The 22,474-nt window shown below is 37.6% G+C and overlaps 1 protein-coding gene across 1 annotated transcript; it reads right to left on the minus strand.

Annotated features, from left to right (window-relative positions):
• Window positions 1-729: 729 nt before the first annotated feature.
• ERI1 (exoribonuclease 1) lies at window positions 730-21,644 on the minus strand. The gene is made up of 7 exons (XM_082444674.1): window positions 21,341-21,644; window positions 16,798-16,976; window positions 13,465-13,675; window positions 9,392-9,475; window positions 7,941-8,050; window positions 5,826-5,940; window positions 730-1,528 (listed from the first exon to the last, which is right to left on the minus strand). The coding sequence occupies exons 1-7, from the start codon at window positions 21,446-21,448 to the stop codon at window positions 1,286-1,288; spliced, it is 1,050 nt and encodes a 349-aa protein (XP_082300800.1). The 5' UTR covers window positions 21,449-21,644; the 3' UTR covers window positions 730-1,285.
• Between the last annotated feature and the right edge of the window lie 830 nt (window positions 21,645-22,474).

Below are 22,474 nucleotides of genomic sequence, written 5' to 3' on the forward strand. Positions count from 1 at the left end.
TAAGTTAAAAAGCTACAGCACGTTGTGGAGAATTCTCATACCAAGAAAAATGCCTACTTTTCTCTTATGCACCAGGGTTGGAAGACCTCTATAAAATTCATTTGATTATAATGTATAAATCATTAAAATAAAGTAGCATCACAATTACTATTAGGAAGTAAACGAAAAGAAGCAAACAATGTTAATGAAATTGTTCTAGGAAAGCTATAGGGGGAAATCCAATTCTGAAAATATATATTTTTAGCTTCTAGATAAGGAGAGTTTACTTTCTGAACTCCACAGACACATTTTTGTTTTTAGAATTAGTTAAGAATTAACTATTCAACATTTAGTGGTCACTATGTAAAATCAGTTTTTAGTAATAGAAACGTAAGATATGGTAGAAAGCATTATTCGACTTTACTAACCTCACTCATAATGTTGAATACAAATGCAAAATTAAGTGGTGACCTTTAATTTTAAATCTAATTCAAAGCATGGTCTCTCAGATTTAAGAAACAAGGCAGATAGATATATGTCACAAGGGGGAGGGGAACCAAAAAACCAAATCCAAAAAACCCCAATGATTTATCTATGTATTATAAAGTTCAAGCTGTAGCCCCTATATTCCTTTAAATGGTATTTTCTTTTGAATTTCCATTAACCTCATCAGTAACTGAATTTTTAATCAGACCCTATAATCTATCATGAATCTTCCAATTATAAATTAAAAAAAAAAACAAAGGCAGATATGTATACCAAGTACTTTATGAAATTCACCACTCACAACTGACCTTCACATATACATTTCAAAAATCAAAAGGACACTGACATTCTTAAAACCCAAAGGCTAGATAAGGCCCACCTTTCCAATCTTTTCTGCATTTTAAGAAATGATCTGATCTAATGATGTTAATGTAGAAACACATTATATATTTTAACATCAATAAGGTATGACATTCAAGGGGAGAGCCAATAAACCTCTGCATTTTAAAACCAAAAGGAACACATCTTGGACACCTTAAATTATAAAATTCAGTTCTAAGCAGGAACTGTTACTGTGTAACAAATACTGCTCATATCAAAAGTGCTGGTGACAAAGAATTCAACAAAGAATTCAATATGCCCTCCCCACAGAATCTGTTCACATACATATGCATATATCTATAACTGTAATAAGATTTTAAATGTTTAAGGTGCTTAAATTTTGCACTGCAGGACTAATTCAATAAGTATTCATCTGCTACCTCTTTGTAGCAGCTCCAGTTAGAGTGAATGATCCACGGGCAAAAGCACAAAAATGCTGTTATTTTCTGGAATGCGGCATTTGTGGCGCTGGAGTGCCCTCTATTGGTAGTGAAGAGGACACACTCATTAGCTGCCCTGCATGCATCTTCTCATTAACCCGGAGTTCACACCCATCCTGCAGCATTCTAACTGCTATTCGGGCAATGTTCTTAGAGTCATCAAGACCACTGTGAGGCCGCCCATCGTAATCCATGCCGAGTTTTTCAAGCATTATTGTCAGCTTGGTTTGGCTTCTAGGAACCTGAAAAATAAACAGCTCAGTAAATAATTCTTTGGTATTCTATAAGTCATTGTGAAGTGGAAAAATAAGAAGCTGAAAATGAACAGTAATAGCTAAATAAAGTTAGGCAAAGGGCAAATACTCTCGGGTCAAATGAAGCAAATAAATAAACCTTCAGAGCTTTAAAAAAATGATCTTAGAGTTTTAGATAAAAATACATATAAACAGATGGAATCCTTAAAACATCTAAAAAGTTTGCAGTTTTATACCTTAAATCATTTATGAAAGGAAATGCATTGTTCTGAACATCTAAATTTAACCCAAACTAATTTTTTGGCATGGTATTTTTCTGTAATGTATTATTTTACTTGACTGACAAAATTTATAACTTTTATATATCAAAGGACACTATCAACACAGTGAAAAGGCAGCCCACAGAATGGAAGAAAATATTTGCAAATCACATATGTGAAAAGGGATTAACATCTAGAATATACAAAGAATTCCTAAAACTCAACAACAAAAAAAGCAAACAACCTGATTTAAAGAATTTGAATAGACATTTCTCCAAAGAATATAATGTACAAATGGGAAGAGGAGAAGAAAATTTTTAAAAAGGAAAATGTAAGTTTCCTCAACTTACACTACTAATCAGCATTATAATTGGTATCTAGCACAAAGGGGGGAAACCACACAGAAAAGAGCAGCCTAAGAAACTGACCAATATAAACAGATCCACAGAAAAATGTAATTCTCTACTCAAAAAAGCACTGGCAATTTTGCCTTAACGTATCTACAACTTTCTGATCACTCCAATGTACTATGAGTTGTAGATGTTTTTACGCAGACCTGAAAATTCTTTTATGGTTTTAGTAATTGTTAATAATTATCCTTAGAATAAGTAAATTATTCCTCTAAGTTAAAGGTTGGAGAAAGACCCCTTACATAAGAACGCATTACCACCTGGGAGCTGTAGCATGAAAAGAATCTAAAGTTGATCAGCCCCTACAAATTTACATGAAATTCAGAGGACAGAGGCACATTTGAAACTGTTTCACAGGATACAACAAGCAAAATCCAGACTATGGGAAACTCTACAGGACAAATGGCTCAGGTTCTTGGGGGGAAAAAAAAAAAAAACTGCTAAAGGGAAAAAGGAGGCAGGAAAGGAATTTATAAATTTAAAAATTTGGGGCTTCCCTGGTGGTGCAGTGGTTAAGAATCTGCCTGCCAATGCAGGGAACACAAGTTAGAGTCCTGGTCCGGGAGGTTCCCACATGCCGTGGAGCAACTAAGCCCATGCGCCACAACCACTGAGCCTGGGCTCTAGAGCCTGCGAGCTACAACTACTGAAGCCCACGCACCACAACTACTGAAGCCCACGTGCCTATAGCCCGTACTCCGCAACGAGAGGCCACTGCAATGAGAAGCCTGCGCACCGCAACGAAGACTAGCCCTCGCTCACCACAACTAGAGAAATCCCACGCACAGCAATGAAGACCCAACGCATCCAAAAATAATAAATAAAATAAATAAATTTATTTTAAAATATAATTTTAAAAAGTTTAAAACTTATGAGACATGTCACCCAACTGCAAATGTGTGAAGTTTATTCTGATCCTCATTCAACACACAAAGGGTAAAAGAAAACAAAATATTTATGATATTTATGATGATTTGATAACATTAAGGAATTAGTTATTTTTTTTTTTTTTTTAAAGAGCTCCTGACTTATTTATTTATTTAATTTTTTTGGCTGTGTTGGGTCTTCGTTTCTATGCGAGGGCTTTCTCTAGTTGCGGCAAGCTGGGGCCACTCTTCATCGCGTTGCGCGGGCCTTTCACTGATGCGGCCTCTCTTGTTGCGGGGCACAGGCTCCAGACGCACAGGCTCAGTAGCTGTGGCTCATGGGCCTAGTTGCTCTGCGGCATGTGGGATCTTCCCAGACCAGGGCACGAACCCGTGTCCCCTGCATTGGCAGGCAGATTCTCAACCACTGCGCCACCAGGGAAGCCCTGTTAATTTTTTTAGGTGTGATAATGGTGTGGTGGTTTTATTTTCTAAAAGAGTCCTTATCTTTTGGGGGTTACATAATGAAATGCTTACAAAGCAAATGAAATAATGTTTAAGATCTTCTTCAAAATAATAAGGAAAAGGTAAAGTGGGTAGGGTTATAGATGAAACAAGGTTGGTCATGAGTTAATAACTGTTGAAACTGAGTCATGAGAGTTCATTGTATCTGTCTACTTTTGTATATGTTTGTAATTTTTCATAACCAACTTTTTTTTAAGAAATCACAAAATTAGTGAAAAATCCACAAAAAAGGAAAAAATGTTTACCAAATATAATCAAAGGAAAGAAATCCAAATGACTAATAACATAGGAAAAGGAGCTCAGTTGCATGAGTAATTAGGCAAATGCAAATCAGAACCTCAATGAGATGTCATCACACATCCACCACACTTACAAACATTTTAAATGACTGGCAATACCAGATGCTGGCAAAAACGTGGAGCAATAGTAAATCACACACTCTTCTTGTGAGAGTGCCAACTGGTACAACCACTTCGGAAAACGATTTTTGCATTATCAAGTAATCTCAATGTGGTACATATTCTATAACCCAGCAATTCAACTCCTAGGCTTATACTCTGGAGAAATGAGCACACAAGGCACCAGAAGATATGCACAGGAATGTTTATAGCACCACTGTTCATAAAAAGCCCCAAACCAAAAACCACCCAAAGTAGATAAACGAACACAATGGAATTCTACACAGCAATAAAATAAATGAACTTCAGCTACATACACAAGAAGGATGAATCTCAAATATAATGTTGAGGAAAAAAGCAAAATAAACAATACAGCCAGTATGATGCTAATTATATCATTTTCAAAAACAGGCAAAACTAAACCATATGCTATAAGGATCAACATATAAATATTAAAGCTATAAGGAAGGGTGGGAGGGAGGCTCAAGAGGGAAGGGATATGGGGATATATGTATGCATATGGCTGACTGACTTTGTTGTACAACAGAAACTAACACAGCATTGTGAAGCAATTATACTCCAATAAAGATGTATAAAAATAATAATAATAAAAAAATAAAGCTGTAAGGAAAAACAAGAAAATTATCCCCATGAAAGTATGGATTACAGGAGCTCTGGGAGGAAGAAAGAGGGTTAAGTGGGTGGAATTTACAAGGGATTTCACTCTAAACACAATCTGTCAAAATCCACTTTTCTGTACGCATAGTTGTCGATTTTAAAATGCTAAAACAAAAAAACAAAAAAAAATGTTTTGAGAGAAAAGCACCTTTTCTCAGGAAAGGATGTGCTTCACCAAAATGTGGTTGCAAAGGGAAAAAGATGACCCAAGATCTAACATGTGATAGAGAAGCAAATGAAATCTTCTAGGATGATTTTTGAAGAAGCCTGAAGAACAGTTCAGATTAGAACAGGATTAAAGGTTCCAGAAAGCTAGTCTCCAAGGTAAAAAAGGAAAAAAAAGAAAAAGAAAAAAGAAAAACTGACACCACCTGAGTGTTTTGAGTACTGAGAAGTGATTTACAGTTTGAATGGAGAGTAACAGCGTAAGAAAACAACTAAAGAAGTCAATTATTAAATCTGGGGAAAAGTGAACACTTTCCATAATCATTAGAAATGTAAACAGCGAATAATGATTTGATTATAAAGCTAACATAACTAAGAAAGATGCAGGGAGGGGAAGGACAGGCAGGAATGGTAGCTGTTTAATGGAGCTGAACCTTCACTTTCCATTGCAGGAACTCAACAGATACCTCAGACTGAAAATTCAAGAAATAGCATAAATATATAATCTGGAAACAGGAAGGTTAATATGAGAAGAAACAACTTTAAAAAGTTAAAAGCGTTTGGGACAATAGGAACCAGTACTGGTGAGGGCCATGGTGGAAGACTGCCATTTGTTATGAGACTTGCAATATTATTTTTAAAAATTTACACTACACACACGTATTAACTTTGATAAAATTAAAATGAAAAATCAGTGGGGAGCATTTGTTCCACAAACAATCCATATATTGAATACCACTACAGTTTCAAACCTCTGTAACTGAAGATCACACATATATAGTTACCCTATTTAAGTAACAGGTTGAGTGAGGAATATAGCTTATTCTTCTAAACTCACATGAACGTAACTATTTGGAATCTGAAGAATAACAACTAATTGTATGACCTTTTTCTGTGAAAAGCATCTAGTAAATCATAACTTTATGTACATGCAAAATATAATAAATTTATCAAGAGCAGTATAATCACTATAGAAATCTTACCTTGTAAAAGTTTCCATATGACTTTCGAATATTGATCCACTTTTTGGCAAAAGGTGGATATTTGAGCCTGCTTAGCTGGCACTGAATGTTCAGGAACTTACTCATATCCCATGAACTTAAACCAAAAGAGGAAAAAAAACTGGATTAAATAAATGCTATACCATTCTTAAAAATGAGGATTTTAAGTCATTCTATTTGTTTTTATTTACACATCACCCTTCTTATATTCACACATAACACCAAGCTTAGAAAATTAACTTCTCTTCCTCCAAAATAATAATTCAAAAACAAACTTTAAAAAGCAAAGTGGAAGTTGGATATATTAAATTTTTTTGGACAAACTGTCTAATTCTTATTGGGCTCATCCTGACCATTTTTATGGTTCTGATTACCTAGGCACACCTCTATCTTGTTGAGTTTTTTTTTTTTTTTTACAACTCTAAAATAACTGCTCAGTTTACTTTTAATGCCAAGTTTATCACATTAGGAAGTTTCTTGAGGGTATGCTTTGAAATAAAACAAAAAACACAAACAAATGAACAAAATACTTGAGAGAAACGTAGCTGATATCAAGTAGTTAGAATGCCATTTGCTCTGCCACAGCATGTTTCTACAACACGAATCAACCTATGTAGTTAAGTAGGAGAATCCTGGCTGTATCATGTAAATTATGTTGCCTCATATGTGGTTTTTCCTCGGCAAAGGGAGTCAGAATTGCAGCAGTAGAAATTATAACCTTCAGCAGGAAAGAAAAAGCTCTCAACTCGGCCGCTGTGCCAGCAACGGGAGTACTTTTAAGAAAATTAAAAACAAGCACCTGCCCCCACGATCCTCTGGCTTCTGTGCCTTTGTAACATCCTCTGAGGTGCCTTCTACAGACCCCGGGCTGCTTGCCTGGGCTGTCCAAATTATTTCTGGAGGTATCAATTATTGTTTTTGTTAGTCCTCTGGTTACAAAATTGCACAGATTTTGAATGATCTGTCCCAGAATGTGAGGGTTTTAAAGAATTGCACACACCATGTTATGACAGAAACACCTGTGTACTTTAGCAGGAACACTGCTCATTCATGTTGAAAATCAGGAACAGATTTCTAAAGAGGTCCATCAACATTTTCCCAAACTTCCATTTTTAAGCACAATTATGATGGGCCTAAACTCAATGCTCTTCTCCTTTTGCACTTGAGGGCCTCTAAACCCTTCACTTAGGTGACACCTCAGCTTTTGTCCACAGTTTGAAACAGAAGTTCATTAGGACTTTCTTCTTCAACCTTAATAGCATAGGGTATAGGAGGTGCCTCAGCACAATGCTGTTAATCTCTGTTTTAATGTCTCTCATCTCCCCACTTGGCTTTTCATTTAACTAATGCTTTTGGAGCATAATTTTGAGCTCAGCACTATAGTAAGCAATATGAAAGACTACCAAGTAGCAAAAATCCTTGCTCTGAATGGAGTTTTAATCTCCTTGCAAACCTAGGTCTTACACACATAAAGTTTAGATATCAGAATATTTAGTCAGATGCCAACAGGCATGGTACATAACAGAGGCTGTAAGGCTTCAAGAAAAAGGTCAACGTGAGTTGTAGTGTCCAGAATAAAATATGAGGTACGCTCTGGGTAATAATAAAGAAGAGTCAAGGAAGAGAACCTTCCAGCAGAGAGGAAAGCTGTATGGGTACAGAGAGGAAGGATAAACCGTGTGGTTCATGGGCCAGCCTAACTGGAGTAAAAAAGAAAAACGGCAGGATTAGGCTACACGGGCAGGGTGGGATTAGACAACAGAGCCTTGAAAGCCAGACTGAAGAGTCTGGACTTTCTTGAGCAAGGAAGTGTCCTGATAAAAAGAGCGTTTCAGTAAAGTCATTTAAGTTTTATACATTAATATTTAATCTTCTTCTAGCACTGGATCAGACTGTTATCTCTGCTTTCCCTCCTCTCTCTGATGTCTAGGACTTAAAATTTAACCAGGAAGAAGAATGTAAAAGGAAAACTACTGTCTGTTGTGGGGACTCCTTTAGTAAATAATATTTTTTGTGGTTATTCTAAAAGTTGGATGAGTTAGGACATCTTTAATCTTAAAAAGTAGATTGAAAAAGATAAATTTCCTAAATACTTACCCATCTGTTAATATGGAATATTTATACTTCGTTCCTAATTCTTTCAATTTCATCCAGTCAATGACTTTTTTCAGTACCTGAGGGAAGGTATCAGCTTTGTCTACCTGATCCTGAGGATATGAAAGTAAAATATATAAAAATCTGGGTAGTTACATGTAGTCCTACGCAGAAACAAACACTGGAGGGAAAGAAACAGTAGGAGAAAGTCTTAACTATGATCTTTTAAACTCTTCATGGTTTCCTCGGCTAAGATTCACCTAAAATTCCATTTTTAAGACAATTAAAAATTGTTTATAGCCAAGTATTAGGGACTGCTTTCAACTGAAGTACATAATCCTCCCCAGATTAAGATTTAAGATCATCCTCAGGGGTTCTCTTTTTTCAGGCCTCAACCTAGTGGCTTACTGCTTCTCCAGAGGGGAGAAAAGGGAAATCTCTCCTCAGCTGAAAGCCACAGCCCTCTACAGTGGTTTCCCTATCTCGAAGTTCACATCTTTCCAGAACATACTGTGTATGTGTATCTGAATGATCCATCACATCACTCTCATACTTAAAATCCTCCAAACACTCCCCAAGGTCTTCCAGACAAAAAGACACACAAGACCCTTCATGATCTAGCTCGCCTCTATCACTTTAGCTTTATTTGCGACCATTTTCTCACTAGCCCATAATACACATGAACTATCCCGAACCACTTACAGTTTTGCCCTTCACACCTGAAATGCCTGCCCAGTCATTCTTTTCCACCTATTTACCTATCGCTGACTCAGCCCAAGTTCACCAACTTGAGTTTTGAACAGGACAGCCCTCCCTTCCCTCTGTCAGAGGGAGGTCTTCCTACAGATGCCCATGACACCCTAATGAAACACTGACTGTCAGTCTTCCTAACCATACTGTATACTGTGACCAGTGTTTTCTTCTGTCTGTCCCCCTGACTTACAGATTGTTAAGTGAGCTGAGGAGAGAGACTGCCTTGACCATCTTTGTATCCATCGTAGCTTGGCCAATATTGAACATTATAGCAGGCCCTCAAATATTTGCTGAATGAATGAATAAAGGAACTAAGTAAATGAACAAAGGGCCTACCACATTAGAATACAACCAAAAATCAAAGGCCTAAAAAAAATTAAGCTATATATAAAATCAGGTTGTAAACAGATACATTTTAAAACTTCATCTCCAAGTTCAACATGGTAACTAACATTTCCTTCACTAATGCTCCATACAAATGAAATGTTTACAACTCCTTAAAAGGAAAGGCTGAAAAAAAATCTTACCAGGTGTAAAATGTGCTTTTCTATTTTTTAAATATTACAATACAAAAGATCTTTACCAAGCAAGGAAAGTATCACATTTAATTATTTACAACAATAATTTTTTTAAACTATGAAATAAACCCCTAATTTCAAAACTTCTTTCAAACTCTAGAAAAAGGAACACAGAATTATAACCTGAGTAATTCCAGTTAGATTGATGCAGAAGTCAGAAAGTTGTGTGTTAATCTCTGGTCTCACATACTGCTGAAACGTATCTTCCTACAAGGGAAGGACAGCAAATTAAAGTATTTTCTATGACTTAAGATACATGATACATAACGTGACTATGTCAGCCACATAAGGTTGTAATCTTATAGATGGCTCAAGGCACAGACCTGTCTAGAGTTTTAACAATTTAAGGATAATGCCCTATTCCCAAAGTACTCTAATTTTTTAATTAAAAAATTATGCTTCATAGTTTAAAAAAGTTTAAGATAGAACAAGTACCTGAAAGCAAGTCTTCAAACCAAAGTTTAACCAGAGGAGCAAAACGTCAATGATTTTGTTTATAATATTTTGAAACTGTAAAGCCTATTAATGCAACCTCTAGTTCAAGATATTAAGAGCTTTTTAAATAACATAGTATGCTGAAGAAATGCCAGTCTGCAGTTACAACTAAATTAGTTCAGATTCCTGCTCTCCCATTTACTCCTGATTAGTCCTTATTTTTATATTAAGATTCCACTAAACTGAATTCTGAATAATAAAAATTTAACTATATGATATGTAGTAATTTAAAGGGCAATAATACTACTAATTATTTTAGCAATGTTTAACCTCTTCAAGAAGCTTTCATGATTGCCTTCTTATTTTATGCTCACAACAACTTTGTGAACTCAGTAAGGACGGCATGGTTATCATCAGGCTCAGGTCTCTAAGCATTTTTTCCTCTGGCCCAATGCTGCCTCCCTAAACCAGATCACACTAAGTCACTTGTTAAAAATTAAGGACAATTTCAAAGCCTAAAGATTTATCGGCAGCAATTATTAATACTAGGTAGCTATGGAGAAAAAAACAAAGAATATTACTTATAGTAGAAGATTAAAAAATTAAGAAAAATAGTGTTTATAAAATTCTTTTTACACACTAGTGTATTAAGCAGATGAATTATCAAGTTACTAACAATTATAAAAGAGTAAAAGAACAGCAAAGAACATTTGAACTTCAAAAGTTATAGATGTTCTTTACTTACCAGACATATTGCAAAAGGAAAAATTCTACTTAATTGAATTTCATAGATAAATGAAGTCTATCCTTTTAAATATCAGTATTTTGTTTCATAATTTTAAATGAAAATCTTTAAAAAAAATATGCTGCAACTTCCCTTACCATTGTAAGCAGGTACTACTAAGTATGACATTAATAAAATTGTATTTGTTATTTAATACTTTCAACAGAATGATGCCAGAGGACTATGCATTCATTGACCAAATATTTAATAATCACTTAAATAAATTACATAGTAAGTTAAAAGGTGATGAGGGTTCTTAAAAAGTAGAGTAGATAAGAGGGATCAGAAACATTGGGTCTGTGGGGTATTCAAGCTACACTATTGCACAGAGAACCAGTTAGACTTTATTTAGAAGGCAAGAGTGAAGGAAGGAAGGAAGAAGGATAGGAGGGAGGAAGGGAATTAGCAGCAAGATCTCTGCAGGAAAGGAATTTGAGCTAAAGCTCTGGGAGGTGAGGGGGTGGAGCATGCCTGGAATTTCTGAGAAACAGCAAGCAGGTCAATATGGTGCAATCAGAGGTAACAAGAGGCCAGATCATATAAGGAATATGATTTTTACTCTGAGTTACATGGGGAGCCATAAAAGAGTCGGGAGCAGAGGAGTGAAATGCTCTGACTTATATTTTATAAGGATCACTCTGGTCACTAGGTTGAGAATTGGCTGCAGGGAATAAGGAGAGAAACAGAGACTGGTTAAATGATGAACGAAAGCAGCAAATCCAGACAAGAAATCAGTGGGACTCAGACTACAGTCATAGCAGTGTGGTTAAGGGGCTGGGTTCTGGATACATTTTGAAGGCAGAGCAAACAAGTCACTGATGGCCTGGATGTGTGATGTGAGAGAAACAGGAGTTAAGGATGACTCCAAGGCTTCTGGACTGAGCAATTAGAAAGACAGAGTTGCTAGCCCTCAAGCTAGGGAGGCTGAAGATAAAACAGGTTGTGGGTAAATTTGGGACACGTTAAGATGTCTGTTTAGATGTCCAAGTAGAGATGTTAAGTAACAGTCTGGACTTGGGACACAGGACGAGATTGGAGATATGTATTTGGAAGACATCAGCATGTAGCTTCTAAAAGCTATGGAACAAGATGATAGACGAGATCATTAAGGGAGAGGATCTATATAGAGAAGAGGACCTGGAATTGAACCTACAGCATCCTATATCAGGAGGTTGGGAAGAGAAGGAGCAACCAGCGAAGGAAACTGTGAAGGGGAACCCAGTGAGGCTGGCGAAAATGCAGGAGAATGAGGGGTTCTGGCAGTCACTTGAAGGAGACAGTGGTCAATTCCACCAGGACTTAGGTAAAGGTCAAAGGTGACACTGAGGAGTGATTTTAGTGGAGTGATGGGCTGGAATACATAACTTAAACCTACAAGTGCCATAAAAGAAACGAAATTGAGTTATTTGTAGTGAGGTGGATGGACCTAGAGTCTGTCATACAGAGTGAAGTCAGAAAGAGAAAAACAAATACCGTATGCTAACACATATATATGGAATCTAAGAAAAAAAAAAAAAGGTCATGAAGAACCTAGGGGCAAGACGGGAATAAAGACACAGACCTACTAGAGAATGGACTTGAGGATATAGGGAGGGGGAAGGGTAAGCTGGGACAAAGTGAGAGAGTGGCATGGACATATATACACTACCAAACGTAAAACAGATAGCTAGTGGGAAGTAGCCGCATAGCACAGGGAGATCAGCTTGGTGGTCTGTGACCACCTAGAGGGGTGGGATGGGGAGGGTGGGAAGGAGGGAGACGCAAGAGGGAAGAGATATGGGAACATATGTATATGTATAACTGATTCACTTTGTTATAAAGCAGAAACTAACACACCATTGTAAAGCAATTATACTCCAATAAAGATGTTTAAAAAAAAAAAAAACCTACAAGTGGTATGGGTTTAACAGAGAATGGGAGGAAACAGACAGAAGTGTATATAACTTTTACAAAGAAATCTGCTGTAGAGGAACAAAGACATGGGGTAGCTGGCAGGGAGTGGGTCAAGTGAAGGCTTTTTATGGTGTGAAAAATAACAAGTTTGTATGTGATGGGAACGATATAGTAGGAAGCAATGAATCATTCATGTCTAAATGAGGGAGAAGAATGGCTAGAGCCATGTCCTTGAGTGAGAGAGAGGAAGTAAGATCTAGTGAGTTATGCAAGATGATTTGCCTTCATAGCTGTCATTTTTTTCTTTTAATTTACTGACCGTTAATCTGCTTTGGACAAGGAAATTATATAAATGGGCTGATTAAGACTGTAATTAAAAGCGGCTTCAAACAACAGAAAGAAAAAATTGTACGCATTTTCATGCACCAAGCCTTTTTATACTTATTCCCAGAGTGCTGGTGGCAACTGGGGATACCACGCACGTGGTACTTCTGGGTAGATGAGCTGTTACAGTCCTTGCTCAGGATTTACAAGGCAAACCGTATTAATCTGGAGGGATTCTGCTGAGCTCCTACACTAACAATGCACTGACAATGAGTACCTAAAGCAAATATGTTATATGGCTTAGAAGCCAAGGTTACAAGAGTTGTTTCCCCCATAAACTGTTCACCAGAAAGCTAACTAGTTTTAAGTTGAAAGGTAATTTCTATACCTTATCATTCTTATAGATCAGAGTATACATCAGTCTACCACAGTGGTTCTCAACCCTGACTGCATACCAACTGAGAAGCTTTAAAAAAAAGGCTGATGCCAAGGGCCCCACGGAACAACTAAATCAGAATCTCTGGGACGAGGACCAGGCATCAGTTTTTTTTTGTTTTTTGTTTGTTTATTTGTTTTACCTACTGGAAAAGGAGAGGAGCAGACTCTGAAATTATTTTATTATAGCCCAACTATTAAGTATGCAGCAAGAGCAAACACCCCCTCTTTAGAATTCTAATTCTAGCTGAAACAGCAAATGGGACCTTAGTAGCCAACCCCAGAATAGCTGTTGCTAAAAATAAAATTAAAACAATTCACTTACTATTTCTAAGGTATGAGTATTCAGTAAAACAACAGGAAATTCAATTATTTCATGTATGAACTCAGGTGGGTTACCCTCTTCACAAGTGGCTTCGAAGTCAATAACACAAATGTAGTCATAGTAACTGTCAGCACAGTTGCCCTCTTTCAACATCAGCTTCTGCTTCTTATAATAGTTTTTTAGTCTCTTCTTTAGTACATCCTTTACACCTCTAAGGAAAATAAGAATAAAATTAACGCTTAGGTGAATTTTACAGGCAAGAATTTGAACTCTTACCTGCTGGCACTGGGTTGAACACTGACAGCATTATCACAGCATAATTTAGCCAAAATAAATGTAAAGAAAGCAAAGCTAATTTAGCAAAGAACTAATTAAAACAGAACGTTTAATACAGCATCAATATTTTAATTCACACGTAACTTTTCATTTTTGTAGTACGATATATTATATATTGGTTTTTCAAACCATAACCTTTGCCGGCATACACTACCTACACAGCCCTCTTGCCTTATATAATAAGATGACATACCTGATACAAAAACCGAAATTAATACTGAATTATTCTGCTGACCAAACACAAATTTCAGAGAATGAAAATTCAGGTAAATTGAACGTATTATGCTCCCTTTTTCCTTTCTTTTGGCTTTTGTAAGTTAGACAACTAAAAAAATCCACATGAATTTGAAAGCATTATGAGCCTACTAGTATATAAAGTTGAATGTCTCTTAGCTATTTAACTAGGAAAACTAATTTAGGAGACCCTAGAATAAACCATGTCCAGAAGAACACCGTCATAGTCAGTAGATTCTTAATTGTAATTAGATTTCTTAGTTTACCATGGGTAGAATTTGATTCAGGAGATTTCTGTTTTACAGGTATTTTTAAAATATACGTTCCACAAAAGGGAGGTGGGCAAAGTTGTTCTAAATTTATGACAATGGTGGGTAAAGGCGGTCACATTCGTTCGTCAAACAGTATATATTACTTCAAAAAATCAAAAGTCGCAACCATTACTTAGACTTCCTTCACTGTTACTTGGTTGAGTCCTGTAAGGGCCTGCAAATACAAAATGGTAGTAAAAATAGGAGGATCTAAAAACTGTAACTAATGGGAAGTGACAAGGAAGGCATTTTGGCCCCGTCACCAATTAGTGACGGTTAGAAAAAATGTTTCTAACCTTTCGTTTTCCTTTCTAAACTACCACTAAAAAGGAATCTTATCCATGAAAAATCCTGATAATTAACCAGCAAGTTGTTTTAAGACAATATGTGTTAATATGTTTATTTGCTTGAGATTTTCCAAACTACCAAAACCTAGGAAGGAAACCCTCAATTCCTTTCATATTAAGGTATTGTGCGTGACCTCTGCGTTATGTGACAGCTTTGGATTACTTTGTCTTAATTTCTTTTCTTTCTTTCTATATTTTACTAAAGGTAAAACGTAATTTACTAAAATTTTTGTCTGCAAACCTAATGGCAACATCAACACATAACCAGTTACTCCAGAGAGAAAACTTTATCTTTAACCTCTCCCTTGCCCCTCCACATCCAAACAATCACCATTTCTGCCAATTCCAACTCAGAGAAACATACAGAATCTGGTTCTCCTGAATTCTCTCAGGTGGGGCTCCCATTAGCTTCCTGGACTCTGGCAAACATCTCCACTATCACAGCCCTCCTCTTCATTCTTCACCTTGCTCGAGAACTAGGCACTAGCACCACCTTCCTGCTGAAATACTTCAGTGGCTCCCTTCTGCTTACGAGGTAAAACGCAGACTTTAGCACAGAGTTCCTTCACCACTAGGCTACGACCTATCATTTCATCATCTTCTTCAGATGCTCCCCCTCCCCACAGTACGCTGCACACTGCAGACAAAACGCAATACAAGCCACGTCCCGAAAATGGGGCATGCTTTCCTGTTCCATAACTTTGGTTGTACAAAGAAAAAGCAAGATCATGTAGCAGAAAATATACAAACAGAAATTGAGTTTTTATTTCTTTTTGCCCAAAATACCCTCCCCCTCCCTTTTCTGTTTTAAGTCAATTCAAATGTCACTTCTGAATCCCTGAGACAGACTCTTCTGCATTCTCATGATGTACTTGGCCAGACCTTCAATACAGCTCTGGTCACTCTGTACTGTGATTACTGGTTTGTGTATTTTCCTAAAAGACTGAGATTTCCAAAATAGGGAGTAGATCTATTTTACCTTTATAACATTATTACCTAGTAAAGTGCTTACAATTCAGTAAGTGTTTGTTGACTAAATGTATAAACATACATTTGATCTCTCTAGCTCCCATATAAATTAGGAGTGAGCAACTGATCTTCACACCTGGGAAGAACACACATTTTGCCCAGAAAATCTTAAGTCGGCTACACGTTGTATTTCCAGAATAGAAAGAGTCAGGGGGAAAAGAGGTAAAAATCTTCTTCACAAATTATGGAGTAGACAATCGAGAAAGGGGAAAAAATACATGTGTGCTCTTTTGAAAAGCAGTGAAGCTCTACTTTAAAGCAAAGAGGAGGAATACTGCTTATAAGAGAATAAGGATTCAGGGGGACCCCAAAACAATAAGTTTTCCTCTATTACCTGTAGTTATTTTTTTCTAGATGCCTGGCAATTCTCTTGTGTATCAAGAAGCTACATGTTTTTCTGGATCCCAAAGGTCATTCCTGCCCCATGCCCCAAGTCAAAATAAAGTGATTTGTTTCGCAAAAAGTTATTAAAACTTAAGTATGTATACATCTCATTGAAGATACACACACATGCACACATACACACTCTTGAGTTGGCTAAGCTGCATTATTTTCTCATTCAATATACAGTTAAACATAACGCTTACTATCATACTGCATATTTTTAGCAACTAAAACAGAAGAAAAAATACTTCCTAGTAGGTGAAAGTTGTTTTTTTTTTAATTACCTGGTTTAATTACCTGGTTTCAAAGAAATCTTCTTTATAAAAAATAATACAAATGAACAAGAAAAAGGAAAAATACTCACTCTTGTTATCTATCAACCAAATGATCAACTAAAGAAATTTTTTAAACATACTCGGTATAAAATGATAGATACTCCTATACACTTCTGGTAGACGATCAAAATATTCATCAACTTTAATTCAGCAATACTACTCTATCGTCTAAAAGACTGACAGAAATAATCAGAGTCACACAAAGTTTCATGTATAAGAATGTAAATTACAGCTGTTATTTGAATTGTTAGTAATGGTTATCTCTTTATAATAGGATTACAGATATTTTTCAGTGTTTTCAAGATTTTCTAGATGAACATGTACTACTTTTATAATTTTAAAGTTATTTTTAATTACCTGGTTTCAAGCTTGAATTCTGAAAGTTTGGCTCTGAGCTCTTCCTTACTCATTCTATTAATGCAACCATTCGTAATAGCAATCTCTTTGTAAACTGGGTCACTGAAATCACTTGCACTGGAGGTAATGAACTTAGATCCTTTTGCTTCTTGGCCATCAAGTCTACATCGCTGCTTTTTCTACCACACACAAAAAAAATACATATATATATATATAAAGTTTATAATTAGTACAAACATCTTAAAGATTCAAACTCCTAAGGGCTCTTTGTGCTATACGTTCAATAAAAACTGCTTAGGAAGAAGGAGGATGTGTTTCCAATACAATTTACCCTGCTCTCTTCTCAGTCACGAGGTTCCTTACAGGAAATGAAGCTAAGTAAAAAGAGCACTGGTTTTGGGAGTCAGAGCAACCTCAGTACAGAGCCAGCTGATTGTTTAATAGTAGCATAACCTTGGGTAATTACTTATTACTCTGATCTTCAGTTTCCTTATCTATAAAATAAGGTATAATAATAACTGTCTCAAACGGTATTTGGTATTGGTAATGATAAATAGTATCTGGGAGAGATTATTATAAGGATTAAATGAGATCAAGTATAGCAGGTTCCTGACACCATATCCACCATGGCTATTAATAAATGGTAACTTTACTAATTACCATCACAGACTGTAGGTCAGACCTTTTCACAAGCAGTATTCTAAAATTTACAAATGAACCAATTTTTAAGTAAACTTTTACAACATTACGCATGTATACATCCTGAGAATTTTTTAACCTGACTTCGTTTCACAAAGTTAACAGAAATTGGCCAATATAAAAATTAAAGGGACCAGAAATCTGACTCAAAACTTGCTGGTATCCAAGGCAAAGAAGGAAATAAATTCAGTTCCAAAACACACAATTTCCGAAAGTTACACATATATTCAGTTATTCAGGAGAACTATAGTTACTATATTATAAACCTTTCCTCCTTTCTTAAATGAAAATCCATGTTAAGAAAGACATAATTCGATTCTAATCACACCACAGGTAGTCCCAAATTACTAATATGTGAAGTTCCAAAGATTCATTTACAAGTTATTTTCCACATGCAATGTTACAAATATTAGGTATGTTTCAGAATTTTCAAAAATACTTTGGAATTCACTAGCAATCCATACAAAAGCTTGTTAACTTAGTTATAACTTACCACATTGTCCTCATGGGAACTTTAATGACAGATTAAGGAGGGATAACCATGGATAGGACACAGTCCCTGAGCTGGAACTGATCCTGATGGTTCAGGGACTATTTCTCACTCTTAGCTCTCAATTTAATGCAACACACATTTAGCAGATACTGTGCTAGAATACTTAAGAATTACTCTCTCCAATCTCCTGTGAGGAAAGAGGACAGGAATTCCAATGTATGAACTGTCCATAGATTGAAGAATAATTTTTTAAAATAATTTTATTTATTTATTTATTTGGCTGCACTGGGTCTTCATTGCTACACAAGGGCTTTCTCTAGTTGCGGCGAGCGGGGGCTACTCTTCGTTGCGGTGCGCGGGCTTCTCACTGCAGTGGCTTCCCTTGTTGCAAAGCATGGGCTCTAGGCACACGAGCTTCAGTAGTTGCAGCATGCAGGCTCAGTAGTTGTGGCTCGTGGGCTCTAGAGTGCAGGCTCAGTAGTTGTGCGCACGGCCTTGGCTGCCGCGTGGCATGTGGGATCTTCCCGGACCAGGGCTCGAACCCATGTCCCCTGCATTGGCAGGCGGATTCTTAAACACTGCGCCACCAGAGAAGTCCCTTGAAGAGTAATTATACTGAGGTTCCTTGTTGACCAATGTTTTAAAAACTTTATAACATGGATATTTGACTAAGAGAAGAAAATAATTAGCTTTCAATAATATATTAAATTTACAATGCCTGGCTACTTTATCATTAGCATTTAATCAGGATTCCTGACTTATCCTTTGTCTTTACACTTACAGTGAATTTTAAACTTCATCTTCAATCCAGTTAAAATTTAGGTCAACAATGAGTAACAGTTTGTCTACCAAAACAAATGTCTCACTTAATTTAAGCAAATTTTCTCCTTGGCTAAATCCTCTCTCTGACTCACTTGCTTAATTCTTATCTAGAACTGTGGCTACAAATATTACCCACAAGTAACACTTAGGCCTCTTCTAGATATGCTACAAATCATGATTTCTATAAAGAAAGTTCTGCCTCCTCTCCTGGGTACAACCCTAGCCCTCTTCCTTCAGTGAAGTTTAGGACATGGTCAAGGCCCAGTTCTCACAAATTGTGGTCTACAGTAATGGTTTCCAAAGAAAATCCACAAGACAATCCACTAAGGAGCAGAAGGAAAATATTTAAAACCCTGTATGTATTATTAATCTACAAAAACACAAAATTAGTTTACTAAATAATACATGGATTGATAATGGCGCCCTCCCCAATGTCTGTGTCCATCTGTCACATGTCACAAAGTACCGGCCATACAATGAGGAAAGTAGGGACAGACTCCACAGTACACGGGGGAATATTCACCTTCATGATACTGTGACATTTTGCAATTTTCACACGTCCCAGTAAATGGTTGCACGGTTTATCTTATCCCAAATGAGGGAATCTTTACAATATGGAATTGACCATGAAAATCTTTTATACCAAATGGAGGCTGACTACCTTGTGGTAAAGTACTTAAAAGTGCTATTGAACTTACAAATGAGTTACATATTTCCTTTTACAAAAAGGTATTCCAAAATTGCTGTCATTTTCTGTGATGAGAAAGGGATTAATACCTTGATCCTTAAAAGTTGTTTTTTTTTTTTTAAATAAACCCTATTTGTTTCAAGATGAAAGAAAATATGTTTTAACAATAACTTAACAAGTAACTGCTTATCAAGAGAAACCTCTTCTGTGGCAAGAACATTTGGAAAATAGATGTTCTGGAAGTGTTTCCATTATTTTATTGCCAAAAAAAAAAAAAAAAAAAAAAGAAAACGTGCTCATTACCTATTTAAAAAAAAAGCCTTTGCATCTACACATAAAAAACAAACAAACAAACTTAGAAGCAGAATTAAACTTGGTTACAATCCTTCCAAAAGAAGAGTTCTGATGAAATTTGAACCTACTTGGTTAAAAATATAAAAATGCAACACCTATTAGTTTACAAAAACAATTTCGTTGACATCAAGGATAATGAAAATTTACTTAGCTGAAATCCAACAAAATATTTTGCTTACTTGAGCCTGAAAAAAAAAGGACTGTATCATTATTTATTAAAAGCATCCAACAACAGGTTTTTAACAAATATGATGGTCAGTAAAATCAACTAGGAACATAAACCCAGGCCTTAAGTCACTATATCTCAAAGTTTTAAGACTTCCAAATCTAATGAAGTGTATTCAATCACACTTCTCTCATTAAAAATAAAGTTTTAAAAATTATTTTTAAACCGACTCACTTGATGATGTTATTGACAGTATCTCAAACTGAAGAGGGATGGCGGGATAGAAGAGTGGTTCTTTAGACAGATGGGACATGGAGGCCTCTTTGAAAGTAATATCATAACGCGAGGCAGATAACTATGCAAAAGACCCAGGGGAAGAGCATGCACAGCAAAGGAAGCACACAAAGACCCTTAACAAGAAAGATCATCCACCATAAAACCGAGGATGCTGGGCACTGAGAGCAGAAGGGAAGAGTTGTACGAGGTGCAGTTAACAATGGAGAAAGGAGCCAGGTCCTGTGGGCAGCAAACTGAAGACTCAGGAAGGGAGAAACCAGTCAGATTCATGTTACTAAAAGCTCATTCTACCTGCTATGTGGGGAATGGGCTGTAGACGGAAAGAGCAAGAGCTAGGAAGCCTCCTGCAAGTACCCACACTATGAGGTGCTCCGCATTTGTATGTTATTAATAGAAAATGACCAATTCGGGTATTAGATCGTTCACACTCTGCAGCGCCAGTCAACAATAATTGTATGTGTCAAAGAAGATGAATAAAGAAGTTTTAAGACGGTTTTTACAACTCTGCCACTGTAGCTAGGATCTATCGGTGAGCTATCAAACACATTAAGGGTAGCAGTCATACATTACGTTTATATGAGGTAGGAGTAAATGGGCGAAAACCAGAAACGAAGCTCCAGCTAACAGGCACAATTACCTTTTGCCAAGGCTGGGAGCTGGGCTTAAAGGTCTTAAGAAGTGACACAGCTAGAGCTGAGCTGTCGTGGTATTTCTAAAAACATCAACTACCCGCTACAGATTAGGGCTACACAGAATGACAACAGTAACCATGCGCCCAGAATGTTCAGAGCAGAGTTCCCACGCAGAGCTAATAAAACCGCGGTTCGCATACTTCTCGTCTGGACTATTTACTCACTTCCAGACGGTAACTGGGACCAGAGGGGGCTTACTGACAACCACCCCCGAGTAAAGGCTCCCGGAGTTGGGGCCAGGGGAAGGCGGCCAGGGCTGGGGCCCCAGGGCGCACGGGCTGCGGTTCCTCAGGGAAAACCTCGAAGACAACGGCGCGCGGGCGGATTCTCACCTCGGGATTCGGGCGCTGCGCCTCCTCCCCGCACTCCGACCCCCGCGACCCGCGCCGCGCGGGAGCCACGGCCTCGTCGCCGGGCTGGTGGCTCTGCTCATCCTCCATGCCGCGTGTCACGTAAGAAGAGAGCTGCTGGAGCGCACCACTCGCTCTCTCACTCGGCCAAGCCCGAAAGCCTCGCCTTTCTCCGCTGAAAAATTACCGGACTCGCGTTCCCGCGGCAGCGACCACACAAACTCGAGCGGACACCTCCCACTTCCGGGAGCGTGAGGCGTCCACACGCCGCGCAGGCGCAGTGAGCCGGCGCGCGGAACGCCGGCGCCTCCGCCGAGGCAGGCGGTGGGGGGCGGTGGGTAGAAGGAGAGGTGGGAGGAGCGAAGCGGGAGGGAGGTGCGCGCGGGAGAAACTGAATGCTGCGTGCGCCGGGTTGAAGCGACGCCAGAGTTCGGGCCGTAGTCCCTAGAGATGCCGCCAGAGGAAATGACCCATCACCATCTCCTGAGACGTAAACGAGGAGTATCCGAGAGAGAGGTGAATTTTAACCATAGAGAATAGCATTTATAAAACAATCTACGTTTTTCCATAAGGCGTTTGAGACGCCCACTGCTGGACAAGAAGAAGCAATAGGTCTGGAGTTACTAAGAAACTGAACAAAGTATGTGAAACAACTGTTTTCAGACATTGGACGACAGGTAGTTCCGGACCTTTGTAGCTGAGAGAAGAGAAACAAATGAGATGGGGATTTTTTTTTAGGGAATTTGGCGAGGCCAAGTTGGTTGGAATTTATGAGGTGGAGTTCATGGAGAAAAAGCTTCAGAAATCTGCATAGGCGCACCCTTGCATCTTTAGCTGAATAAAAATCAGTGAATATGTTCTGTGAAACTCCACAAGACCAGGAAAGAACAATTATTGGGGAGCAGTAAGCCAAACAATTTTCAGAGCTCACACTGGGCTGGGAATCATTTGAGTTCCCTGGAGCCAGAGTGGAGAGACTGTTGAATACGGTTGTCGAACGGAGTATGCTTTAGAGACCCCCGAAGTGTCATGTCTTAGTAGTGAGGTAAACTAGCCCTAGACTCTGGGCTAGTTTAGACCCTTCAGAAGCTTAAAGACAAGCCCTGATAGAGTCAA

Source organism: Balaenoptera physalus (genome assembly GCF_965194825.1).
Source record: "Balaenoptera physalus genome assembly, chromosome: 21".
In the NCBI taxonomy this organism is placed as follows: Eukaryota; Metazoa; Chordata; class Mammalia; order Artiodactyla; family Balaenopteridae; genus Balaenoptera; species Balaenoptera physalus.